Source organism: Hydractinia symbiolongicarpus, chromosome 6 (genome assembly GCF_029227915.1).
Source record: "Hydractinia symbiolongicarpus strain clone_291-10 chromosome 6, HSymV2.1, whole genome shotgun sequence".
NCBI classification, from domain to species: Eukaryota; Metazoa; Cnidaria; class Hydrozoa; order Anthoathecata; family Hydractiniidae; genus Hydractinia; species Hydractinia symbiolongicarpus.
In genome coordinates, this window is record NC_079880.1 from 25,052,274 (window position 1) to 25,063,570 (window position 11,297).

At 36.6% G+C, this 11,297-nt stretch overlaps 3 protein-coding genes across 3 annotated transcripts; all 3 read left to right on the top strand.

Annotated features, from left to right (window-relative positions):
* Nucleotides 1-957: 957 nt before the first annotated feature.
* LOC130648232 (uncharacterized) lies at nucleotides 958-3,048 on the top strand. The gene has a single exon (XM_057454270.1). It carries the CDS (start codon nucleotides 958-960, stop codon nucleotides 3,046-3,048), a length of 2,091 nt encoding a protein of 696 aa, XP_057310253.1.
* Nucleotides 3,049-3,087: 39 nt separating this feature from the next.
* Nucleotides 3,088-3,534, top strand: LOC130648233 (uncharacterized). The gene has a single exon (XM_057454271.1). It carries the CDS (start codon nucleotides 3,088-3,090, stop codon nucleotides 3,532-3,534), a length of 447 nt encoding a protein of 148 aa, XP_057310254.1.
* A 120-nt stretch (nucleotides 3,535-3,654) lies between these two features.
* Nucleotides 3,655-9,820, top strand: LOC130648234 (uncharacterized). Its single transcript, XM_057454273.1, has 9 exons — nucleotides 3,655-5,526; nucleotides 5,708-5,727; nucleotides 6,000-6,034; nucleotides 6,379-6,536; nucleotides 6,723-6,864; nucleotides 7,210-7,289; nucleotides 7,612-7,692; nucleotides 7,978-8,037; nucleotides 9,770-9,820. Exons 1-9 carry the CDS (start codon nucleotides 3,655-3,657, stop codon nucleotides 9,818-9,820), a joined length of 2,499 nt encoding a protein of 832 aa, XP_057310256.1.
* The last annotated feature ends 1,477 nt before the right edge of the window (nucleotides 9,821-11,297 follow it).

The following is an 11,297-nucleotide window of genomic DNA, read 5'->3' on the forward strand; positions in this document are numbered from 1 at the left end:
ATCATATATAATTGATTCACATCACACACAAATATTTAGAAATCATTTAGTTTAACGACAGGATAATGCAACGGGCAATCGGACAAGATACGATAAGATAAAAAAGAAATTTATGTCACGAAAGTAACTTGATGGCTTTGCTTATCGGCACGAAAAAACTAAAAAACAACTTATGATACCATCCTTTGTAAATCTATAGACACTCTTTTCATAGAAATCGATAATGCACCTCACACGTAAACCGAAAAGTAACCAAAGTCAATGATACCAGATGTATATGTACATATGTAAACATAAAATAATCATGAAAAAAATTATACTAGTTTTTGACATCTTCTTCATAACATAATCAATATTTTGTATATCTATGAAAGAACTTCTCTATTATAATAGCCGTATTTTGTCTGTCTCTGCGCAACATGGCGGAGCAAGTAGCGAGAGACACACGGAAAATCCCCCCGGCCCTCCAGCTTCATTTCGGTTCAACGGCAGACCCCGTTTTTACCGGCTTCGTTTTCGCGCGCTCTGTTAAATTGGGCAGCTGTCAATTTTTATAAAAATAATAACCAATCAGCTAGCGCCATAAAATTAATTCTATTGTTATTATATTTGCCGCGATTATTATCGGATTGGCACTTTCGAAATTCTGTTAGCCTCCGTTTTAATGAAAATGCATCGGTATCTTGAATAGGATCCGGAGCAAGACGATTGTTGTGAAGGAAAGTTTCGTAACTATATTTCTTGCTTTTTATACCTACTTCTTAGAATAGAAGGCCTTTTTGATACACAGTCTTTTTTAAAACTATTACTACTGTTTTGTTTCTTTACATTTCTTTGTAGTTTCCTTAATATTACCTAGCTAGCTAGCTAATCATACAAAAATACATCACTATTTTCTAAAGTGTTGTACCTAGCTAGCTATAACTTTTTTTATTTCATACTGCCTACTAGGGAAACATGAATCTCAACGACTTTCATTTGTTGGAGCATGACTATGCTAATGCATCCCCACAAAATCCTATATTTAATATGAACCTCAACAATCATGTCCCTGTTCTTCATTTGTTTGAGCATAACTATGCTAATGCACCACCTCAAAATGCTAATTTAAATGCGGATCTCAATAATATTGCCCATCGACTTCCTCGATTGCAAAATGATGTTGATGTTGCTGGTGCACAAAGGAGGGCTGAGCATGCTTTACGTGAAAGGGCAAGGGTGGCCAATTTAACTTATGAACAAGCTCAACAACGTAGGGAGCAAGATGCAGTATGGCACAACCAAAGACGTGCTAATGAAAATGTTCATGAAGCTAATGCTCGCCAACATGTAGATGCACAACGTCATCGTGCGAATAGAGAAAATGAATTACCGGAGCAAGCAGCAGTAAGGCGTAGGGCAGAATTATTGCGTCATCGAGCTAGGGTTCCACGTTTCTTAAATTTAACCAGAATTAACAATGTCTTACCTCCTACACATTCTGCAGGTGAGTTTAATATTGTATGTGAGCATTGTGGAGCTATCAAATTTAATAATGAAAATCATTTTAAGTGTTGTCACAATGGCAAAGTGGCCCTGCCTGCTATATTACAATTTCCTGCTGAAATACGTGAATTGTTAAGCAACGACTCTGCCCAAGCTAAACAGTTTCGTAAGTATATCAGAGTATACAATAATGCATTTAGTTTTGCTTCTTTGTCAGCAAACATTCGACCACCACCAGGTCATGGACCCCCCTGTTTTAGAATATGTGGTCAATTATTTCACAGGTATGGTGCTTTATTACCTGCTCAGAATGAAGTACCTAATTTTAGCCAATTGTATATTGTAGAGGCTGCAGCTGCCTTAAACATGCGTATTGAGAATCCGACACATGCTCATTGTAATCGTGAAACAATGCAGATAATTCAAGATGTTCTTAACAGGGATTCTCCATATGCTGCAGCTTATAGAAATATGGCTGAAGTGGAACGTGAAGAAACAGCCAGAGCAGCAGCAGAAAACAGACAGCCTTCCGTTGTAAGTATGGTAATGCGCGAGGGTAATGATCGCAGAAGGTATAATGCACCCTTGCATCAGGAAGTTGCCGCCATCTTTGTTGGTAATGATGGAGCACCTCCTGCTGCAAGAGATATTGTTGTTTATCCACGTAATCAACCTTTGCGGCAAATCCCTCATATATCATGCAATATCGATCCTATGATGTATCCCATTTTATTTCCACGTGGTGAGCCGGGTTGGGACCCAAATATGGCCCATGTCAGGGAGCATGCAACTGGAGTTAGAAATAGGCTAACCCAGTTGGAATATTATATTTACCGCATTGCTATTAGGCGAGAATTTTCTGCCCTTCATCTAGCAGGCAAATTGTTTCAGCAATTTTTAGTAGATGCATATGTTAAAGTTGAAGGCCAACGGCTTGCATTTATTCGCCGAAATCAAAACCAGCTTCGAGCAGAGTCCTACCAAGGACTTCTGGATTACCTCCAAAATGCTGCAGATCAACGTAACTTACAAGCAGGTAATGTTGTTGTCTTGCCTTCCACCTTTTCTGGCTCACCCCGTAACATGCATCAGTTGTACCTTGATGCAATGGCATTGGTTTCAAAGAAGGGTAAGCCAGATTTGTTCTTGACTTTTACTTGCAATCCAAAATGGCCAGAAATTGTTACTAATATGTTACCTGGTCAATCTGCTTCTGATAGACCGGATTTGGTTGCAAGGGTTTTTAAATTAAAATTACTAGCTTTGAAAAAAGATTTAAAAGACGGTGTATTGGGTGTTCTGTGTGCACATGTAGATGTTATTGAATTTCAGAAAAGAGGTTTACCGCATGTTCATATGCTTTTACATCTATACAATGAGTTTAAATTACGAAATGCTGATGATATTGACTCATTAATTTGTGCACAGATTCCGGATCAAAACCAAGATGCTGAATTGCATGATATAATAAAGTCATGTATGATCCATGGGCCATGTGGCCACCTTAATAATACATCTCCGTGCATGAAAGAGGGTGAGTGTACTAAGCATTTTCCTAAGTAGTTTAATGACGGAACTGTTATAAATGTTGATGGTTATCCCATGTACCATCGCCCTGATAATGGAAGAACGGTAAGAATTCGAAACTTAGATGTTGATAATAGGTGGGTTGTGCCTTATAACCCTTTCCTATGTAAAAAATATATGGCACATATAAACTTGGAAGCGTGTGTGTCAATTAAAAGTGTTAAGTATTTGTATAAATATATTTACAAAGGTTATGATACTGCACACATAGAAATCAATGAGCGGATCGATCATGATGAAGTAACAACATTCTTAGATGCCAGATATGTGTCTGCACCTGAAGCAACTTGGCGTCTCTGTGAATTTCCTATGCATACTCAGAGTCATTCCATCATAAGACTTCCTGTTCACCTTCCAAATCACCAACAAGTGTTTTTTAGGGAAGGCAACGAGGCTGTTGCTGCTGACAGGGCTGAAAATTCTAAGACGATGTTAACAGCCTGGTTTCAATTAAATCAGTAGGACCAGCATGCGCAACGACTTTTTTACACTGAAATACCTTACCACTTTGTTTTTCGGAATACACAACAACAAAAACGGTGGGTAGTTAGGCAACGCGGTGCTGAAAAGATAGTAAGTAGAATGTATAATGCCAGTATCCGCGAAGGTGAAAGGTATTTTTTGCGCGTCCTTCTATTGCATGTCCCTGGTGCTACGTCTTTTGACGACTTAAGACATTTCGAAGAAATTATTTATGCTTCTTTTAGGGATGCATGCTTAGCACGAGGATTGTTAGCTGATGATAATCTTTGGATTCGCACCATGAACGAGTTAGTGGAATATGCTTCTCCATCTAAAATGAGAAAAGCGTTTTCTTTTATATTGATTCACGGTGAACCGAATAACCCACATGAATTGTGGGAAACCTTTCGTGCTGCTATGATGGAGGATTACTTACGTCACCACCCTGAAGTACAGGCAGAACAAATGGTGCTAGGTAAAATTAAAGGGGTTATTCAGCAATTTGGTAAGCGTCTTACTGATTTTGGTCTTCCTGCTTTACAGGAAGCTTTGCTTGATGATTTGCCAAATGCTGAAGAAATGAGGCAGGAGGCTGTAAATATCAGGCCTTTGTTAAATGCTGAGCAGGTTCATGTAGCTGATTCTATTATAAATGCCGTCACCAATAGTAACATTAATGTTGCCAATATTTTCTTCCTAGATGGGCCAGGTGGCACAGGTAAAACTTTTACATATAATTATATTATTAAGGAAGTTATTGCGAGAAATCTGTGTGTTGCTACTTGTGCCTGGACAGGTATTGCTGCCACATTATTGCAGAATGGTAAGACTGTCCACTCTCTTTTCAAGTTACCAGTCCCTGTTTTAGACGGCTGTACATGTAATATCAAACCCAATAGTGATCATGCAGCATTTTTAAGAAGACAGGTCATCATTATATTTGATGAAGCCAGCATGATACCTAAATATGCTTTGGAAGCTATTGACAGAATGTTTAGGGATATATGTAATAGTGAAATTCCCTTTGCAGGTAAAGTTATTCTTCTGGGAGGAGATTTCCGTCAAGTACTCCCTGTTGTCAGAAGAGCCGGACCTGCACAAATTGTAGAAGTTTGTTTGAAAAGCTCAGAACTCTGGCACTTGACTCGAATTTTCCACCTCCACACGAACATGAGAGCTGGAGAAGGAGAGCAAGTCTTTGCTGAATTTCTTTTAAACCTTGGTAGTGGTCGGGTGCCACAAAAACCAGATGATCCAAATCAAGGTTGTATTGAAATTCCCCATGAATGTGTTCTGCAACCTAATGAAAATATCGTTACTTCTATCTTTAGTGAATTAGATGATGTGGAATTTTCACGTTGTGTCATCTTAACCCCAACAAACGAAGAAGCGTTGGAAATAAATGAACAAATTTTGAATCAAATTCCTGGTGATACCCGTACATATTACAGTATCGACTCTGTTGTTTCGGATGATCAAGAAGAAATTGATTTATATCCCATGGAGTTTATTAATTCCTTAACTCCAAGTGGTATGCCACCACACCAATTAAATGTCAAAGTTGGATCTGTTGTAATGTTGTTGAGAAATCTGTCCCTTAAAGACGGTCTTTGTAATGGTACAAGGTTAATGGTTCGTAATCTGCGTGCAAATGTTATCGATTGTGAAATTCTTACCGGTATTCGTAGAGGTGATCGTGTGTTAATTCCGAGAGTGTCCCTCTGTCCAAATGATACAAATCTACCCTTTCAAATTAAACGCACCCAGTTTCCTTTAAGATTGTCTTACGCATTGACTATAAATAAAAGTCAAGGCCAAACTTTTGAGAAAGTTGGTATATTTTTACGTAGACCTTGCTTTAGTCATGGCCAACTTTATGTTGCATTTTCACGTGCTCGGTCATTTCAAGCAGTTAAAGTACAGGTTGTTAATACTTTTAAGCAAGGTTATGTAGGAGATAGGTGTTTTACAAAAAATATTGTTTTTCCACAAGTATTATAATTTTTCATGTTTCGCTTTTATGCAACACTAAGATTTCAAGTATTGGTTAGTGTTATGTTGCCTGTAACATTAACCCTGCAATCACATAATTTTAATAAGCAACTTACAATTTTGATTTGGTGCTTATCAAAGTTGTGTATTGCCTACGTGACCATTATATGATGGGTTTCAGGTGTTCTCATGCCTTAATAGGTGTGTTGACAGTGTTAGCATGTTCTGTCTCTAGCTTTAATCGGAGATAGTTTCTCAACTTCAATGATTAAAGTGTGTGTTTACGCCTGAACAAGTGCAGCGTCTACTTGATCTTTGTGGCACACAGTTGTCGCACGCGGTGTTGCTAAACTAAATTGTATATCCTTTTAAAAGAACCTCTATCTCCTACACTGTAAAATATTGTTGTCCACTGCCTGTGAGAGTTTGCGTCATATTTTATTGTGCAAATGTATGTTTTTCTTCTCTCATAGGTGGGGTGCGAAATCCAATGGCTTACCTTCTCGAGGTGCACCCCGTTACGTCAATTTTAGCTGGATTTATAAACAAACAAATTTTACAGAATTTTAATTTCAGAAATTTACAAAATTGACTTGCAAACACAAAATAAAATTTTTGTAGCCCTTCCTAAGTTAAAAAACTTTTTACACTAATTGCTCTTTGTTGAAGTCCAATTAAAGTTCACAAACTGAAAGCCAGGGTTGCCTAATGGGCATTCTTTCTGAAAAAATTTTATATGGTCTGCTATTGTTAAGAAAATCACTATTTATGTAGCTGTACATGTATATTCAGTTGCACAAATTCTGTCTCTCTTAATATTCATGCAACTTCATTTAAATAATTTATTCTTAGGCTACCTAAAAATGTCAAGATATAACAGATTTAAAAATTCTGGAGCCCCAGCACCTCCACCAACGGCTACAATGCCTTTAAATTTAATACAAGCTGCAACACCAGCTGCAACTACAACGACAACTGCTGCCACAGCTGCAACAACAACACCAGCTGCAGCAACAACAACAACAGCTGCTGCAGCAACAACAACAACAACAACAACTCAATCAGAGCAAGGAGGCCGCAACGATGTAAGCTCCACCTTCATTACCATCCCTTATAACCTCTACTTCTCTCGCATATTGTCATCACCTAATTGCAGAAAAAGTTTTAATCTCAATATATTATTTTCTCTATTTTAGAATCTATCCTACCGAGCATATCTGCGGTATCGCAGGAATAACCCAGGGCCCAGGTCCAGGGCGTCATACTTGGTGTGGCGTCGCCTCGGGGGCAGGGACCGTGAGGGCTTCCGCTGGCGGGAGCGGCCTGGACCCTCTACACGTGAAGAGGGGGCAAGGTCGATCCTGATAGAACAGGGGCAGTGCTCTATCAAAGTGGAATACCGTTAATTGGTAACCACTTTGATACATGAAATCTTTTAATTAAACTAATTTACTCCCCTGTTTGTCAGTGATCGATATCACTCACTTTTTAATGTTATTTATAATTTATTATTCTAAAGTTCCATTATATTTCCAGTTTTATTATATAGTATGCATTGAAGTTCAGCTCTTTGTCAGTCTTCTCTGAAAGTTTGCTTGCTTTTTTTTATAGTTTGGCATTAAATACAGTTGTCTCAGTATCAGTTTTAGCCCATATTAATATACCACTGTTATTATTTTGCAGATAACGTAATAGTGTTTGTAGTCTTTTGCATAGTTAGTATCAGTATTTCTAATATTCATAGTTTATTTAAAAAACATACGGTACTTAAAAATCATTAGCTCTTTGTCAATCCTCTATAAAAGGGTTGCCTGCTTTTTCTAAGTTTCGCATTAAATTCAATTGCCTCAGTCTTCAGTTTTAGCCAATATCAATATTTTGTAGATGACATGTTTGCAGTCTCTATGCATAGTTAGTATCAATATTTCTAATATTCATAGTTTATGTCAAAAAATATCATACGTAAAAATATTTTGTCAAAAATTAAAAAACTCAGTGCTGCCTATTAGCGTATCGTTGTTTCTATCTTTATGTTTAGTTCTTATTATAATATAGTTATTATAGTTCGCTTTGTTAATAATATAGACAGTTATTATATTCAATGTTACTAAGTTCTACACAAAGCCATTGTATTATTTATCTTGCCCCTGTCATATGACTACCTCTGTATATGTTTGCACATAGCTACATTTAACCATTAAATTAGTTCATAATTATCATTCTCTCTAAAATTTGAAGTTCTAATGTTAAACTCTTTATATTTTGGTTCAAAGCTGGCTACAATGAGGTTGAAGATTATCCAAAACTTTTTTCTTTGGATAACCTTCTGGCTAAACTGATACCCCTGTGAGAAGCAGCTAATACGGACATCATAAATGTTCGGGGGACCAGCAAGCCTGAACCTATTAAATTTGTATCTATAGAGTGTTGATTTGTTCCCCTTTTTTGTAGAAAACATCACGCATGGGTTACTATTTGAGCAATCCCCTAGGAAAGTTTATGCCTGTTAAGGTAAGTTTTTTTTATTCTACATACTTCCCTTCGTCATTGATTGCTTACCCCCGGCGTATCGACGCCGGGTTTACCCGGCTAGTATAATAATAATAGCCGTATTCCGTCTGTCTGTCTCTGCGCGGAACCCCCGCTGAGTTAGAAAATTATGTCACGGAAACACGAATATCAAATGCGATATATTTTTATTGACTTTGTTTTGACCGCTCGCGCGTGGAACACCATTCACAACGCCTGATTCTTTAAAAAAAACCCAAGATTTTCGCGACCAGAAAGAATCCAAGATCTTCGCGGAACGAAGGCCATTTTGATAATGGTCGTGTTTGTGGTCAGTGTGTGAGGTTTGTAGGCCTGTTTGACTTTTTTATCTTCTAAAAGCCTTATATATTTGTAATATTTGTTTTCTGTTTGTTTTCAATGTTAGGATAAATATATTGTCACGTTTTTTAGCCACGTACAGATCTTAAACGCACCAGTTTTAGGATGTTTGGCTAGGAACGAAGATTAGCTAGCTATAGCTACTAGCTAGCTAGAGCCTCACTTATTGCTATTCTGTATGGTATAAGAGCTTTTTATCCTAGCCAACATTTATTTTTATGTTGAGGCTGTGGCTATTTAGCTAGCTCCTTAAAAAGTGAAAGTATAAAAATGCAGTTTGGCTACAACAATATTCTTAAGCAATATATAATTTTTATGCTAAATGCAGTTAGCTAGCTAGGTATAGCTACATATTTTATTATTTTTCTGCAAACTTTTTCTGCAAATGAAATGGCTGAGCAATTGTTTTGGCTGGACGAGTAACGACAGGCTGTTCCCTGTGTTTTTATTTAAACCGAAGTTGCAATGAACATTTTTGGAAAAGGGTAATACGCCTTATGCGCCTGTTCAACTGTGTTTAACTGTACTAAGCGGTTAGCCCAGTGTAAAAAACAGACTGTTTTTTGTAAAAGGCTGTTACGCCTATGGGCATGTGCAACACCGTTTACCTGTATATACTAAGGTCAGCCCACCACTGTGACAATTAATTTTTAAACTTTCTTGGGAATCACGCCTGGACTAACCGCTCAGCCCTGTGTCTGCGAGAAAGTTTTTTCAAAAGGGTATTATTACTATACGCTGTACAACACGGCTTAACTGTACTAAGCGCTCAGCCCAGTGTCACGATTAATTTTTTAACTTGCGCAAAAAGTTATTCTGCAAAATGAAATAAAATTGACGATTGTTTTTGCTATGATGGAGTAACAACACTTTGTAAACTCTGTTTTTATATCAGTTATCGTTGCGGGAAAGTTATTTTTTGAAAAATATGTTACAGTCGCACACTATAATGGTGTATGCGCTTCAAAAGATTAACGACATACTGTATACCTGTACTAAAGCGCTCCACCTGATCGTGTGGGACAGTTTACGGCTCTTATTAAGCGCTCCACAGAGTGTTCAATGCCGGATCACACCTTTACTTGTGGCTTAACCCGGCGTTTCGACGCCGAGTTTCCCGGCTAGTACAATATATTGCTTTTAAATACTACAAACATATATAATCAGTGACCGTAAAATCTCTCACATGAGGCTTTTAAATTCATAATTACAAAATTAGAAAGTTAGAAATATAATAAAAAATATTCTCAACGAAGTGATTAAGTTATGAAACACAATCAACCAATACTAAAATTCAAACCACTGGGGTGTAGTGTTTTCAGAGTTTCTATTCAGTAATGTTCTTTCTTGGTAGGAAAAAATGGGTCAGATGTATCGACCAATTGGATACGACAATCAGGAATGAGGCCATGTGATCATCTCGTAAAAAGTGTTGATGCAAATAAAACTAGGTACACTCCTCCCCCATTGGCTGCATTTGTTTGGCACTTCTTATAACTGTTCCATCTTTCTAGGAACTCGTGCGTTGTTTTTCCTACTTATTGATTTTTGCAAACGGTACAAGCGAATAAATAAAATATTTATCAGTAGTCTATAATACGCCTCATATGTAAACCGGAAATTAACCACGCCAGATTCAATGACAACAGATGTTGCTAATTTTCTTCCTTTGCAAAAACAGATAAAATTATTGATTTACTTTGACTATTGATGAGATAATTAGAACGTACTCTAAACAGTTTTCCTATGCAATGTTCCAGAAAAAAAGTTCTCTCAAAAAATACGCGTCCCATATGCTAGAAGCCTATAGAAAGGTAATTTTGTCATGATTATTTAAGTTACTTTAAAAAAAAATGTTACCACTTATCTGTTCAATGATTGTCATTGAATAATATAGATATTAGCATGTCATGAACAACCGAGTTTATTCTAGGCTACGTTCCGACAGCTACAGCTATCGTCGAAGGGCAATGATCATAATTATTTTTGGCTATTTATTAGTTGAGAAGATGATCTGGGGATCGAAACCAATTAATCAAACCACAGCAATTAAAGCAATTAAGTAAAATAATTTAAGGACCTAGATTGAGGCAATAGATTGATTAAAATGTTCCTTTTTCTAAAAATCCACTTGGTATCATGTTTCTCTTCGTAACAGTTCGCTTTTTGTTGTATTTATCTTGAACCATTTTGCATTTTTTTCTGATTATTCGCATTCCTTTGTTTTGTTTATCATGAATTTTTCAACTATAATGGTCAAATTTGTGTTACGTTCTGTAATATGTATTCGTCTCTTTTTTAATAGGTATATTTTTGTTAGGTGGTGGTATATCTATATAACAAATTAAAACTTTGCAAAGGGGACGTACCACACGAGATAAATAAAAGTTTTACCAACAGGTAAGACAATTTTTGGGACGTTTTGTGCACTAACGGTTACATATTCTACAATAGACTAAGAGTCCAGTCTTTAAATTTTGATCACGATTTTTATAGACACATATGGTCTTCATAGTATCTGACCTTTGTAAACACTGGCTAACTTTATTCCGAATAATTACTCGCTGACTTTGTTCGGATATTTTTCTTTTCTGCCTTTTTTTCATTTAAAAAATCAGGCATATAAAAAAACACTTTAAAAATATATTTAATTTTGTAGAATTTTGTAGAAAAAATGTTGCACATGGTTTAAAAAATTTAAACTAAAATGGTATCAAACAGATATTGTAGAAGTTGATGCTTCCTGTCAACTTTTTAGATGGCCGAAAAATTGTCATAGTCACAATAATTTGTTGAGAGCTGTACGTCATCCTATTGTTGTGTATTACATGGACTTACCATAGGGAATTCTTAAGGCTTAAGCTCTTGGAAGTATTTCCTAA

Excerpts from the sequence above, each read along its gene's own strand:
- LOC130648233 (XM_057454271.1), top strand. The coding sequence starts at position 3,088 with ATGTACCATCGCCCTGATAATGGAAGAACGGTAAGAATTCGAAACTTA.
- LOC130648232 (XM_057454270.1), top strand. The coding sequence starts at position 958 with ATGAATCTCAACGACTTTCATTTGTTGGAGCATGACTATGCTAATGCA.
- LOC130648234 (XM_057454273.1), top strand. The coding sequence starts at position 3,655 with ATGTATAATGCCAGTATCCGCGAAGGTGAAAGGTATTTTTTGCGCGTC. Across the intron at positions 6,035-6,378 it reads CAATGGCTTACCTTCTCGAG|GCTACCTAAAAATGTCAAGA; the intron begins GTGCACCCCGTT and ends ATTTATTCTTAG. Across the intron at positions 6,537-6,722 it reads CAACAACAACACCAGCTGCA|AATCTATCCTACCGAGCATA; the intron begins GCAACAACAACA and ends TCTCTATTTTAG.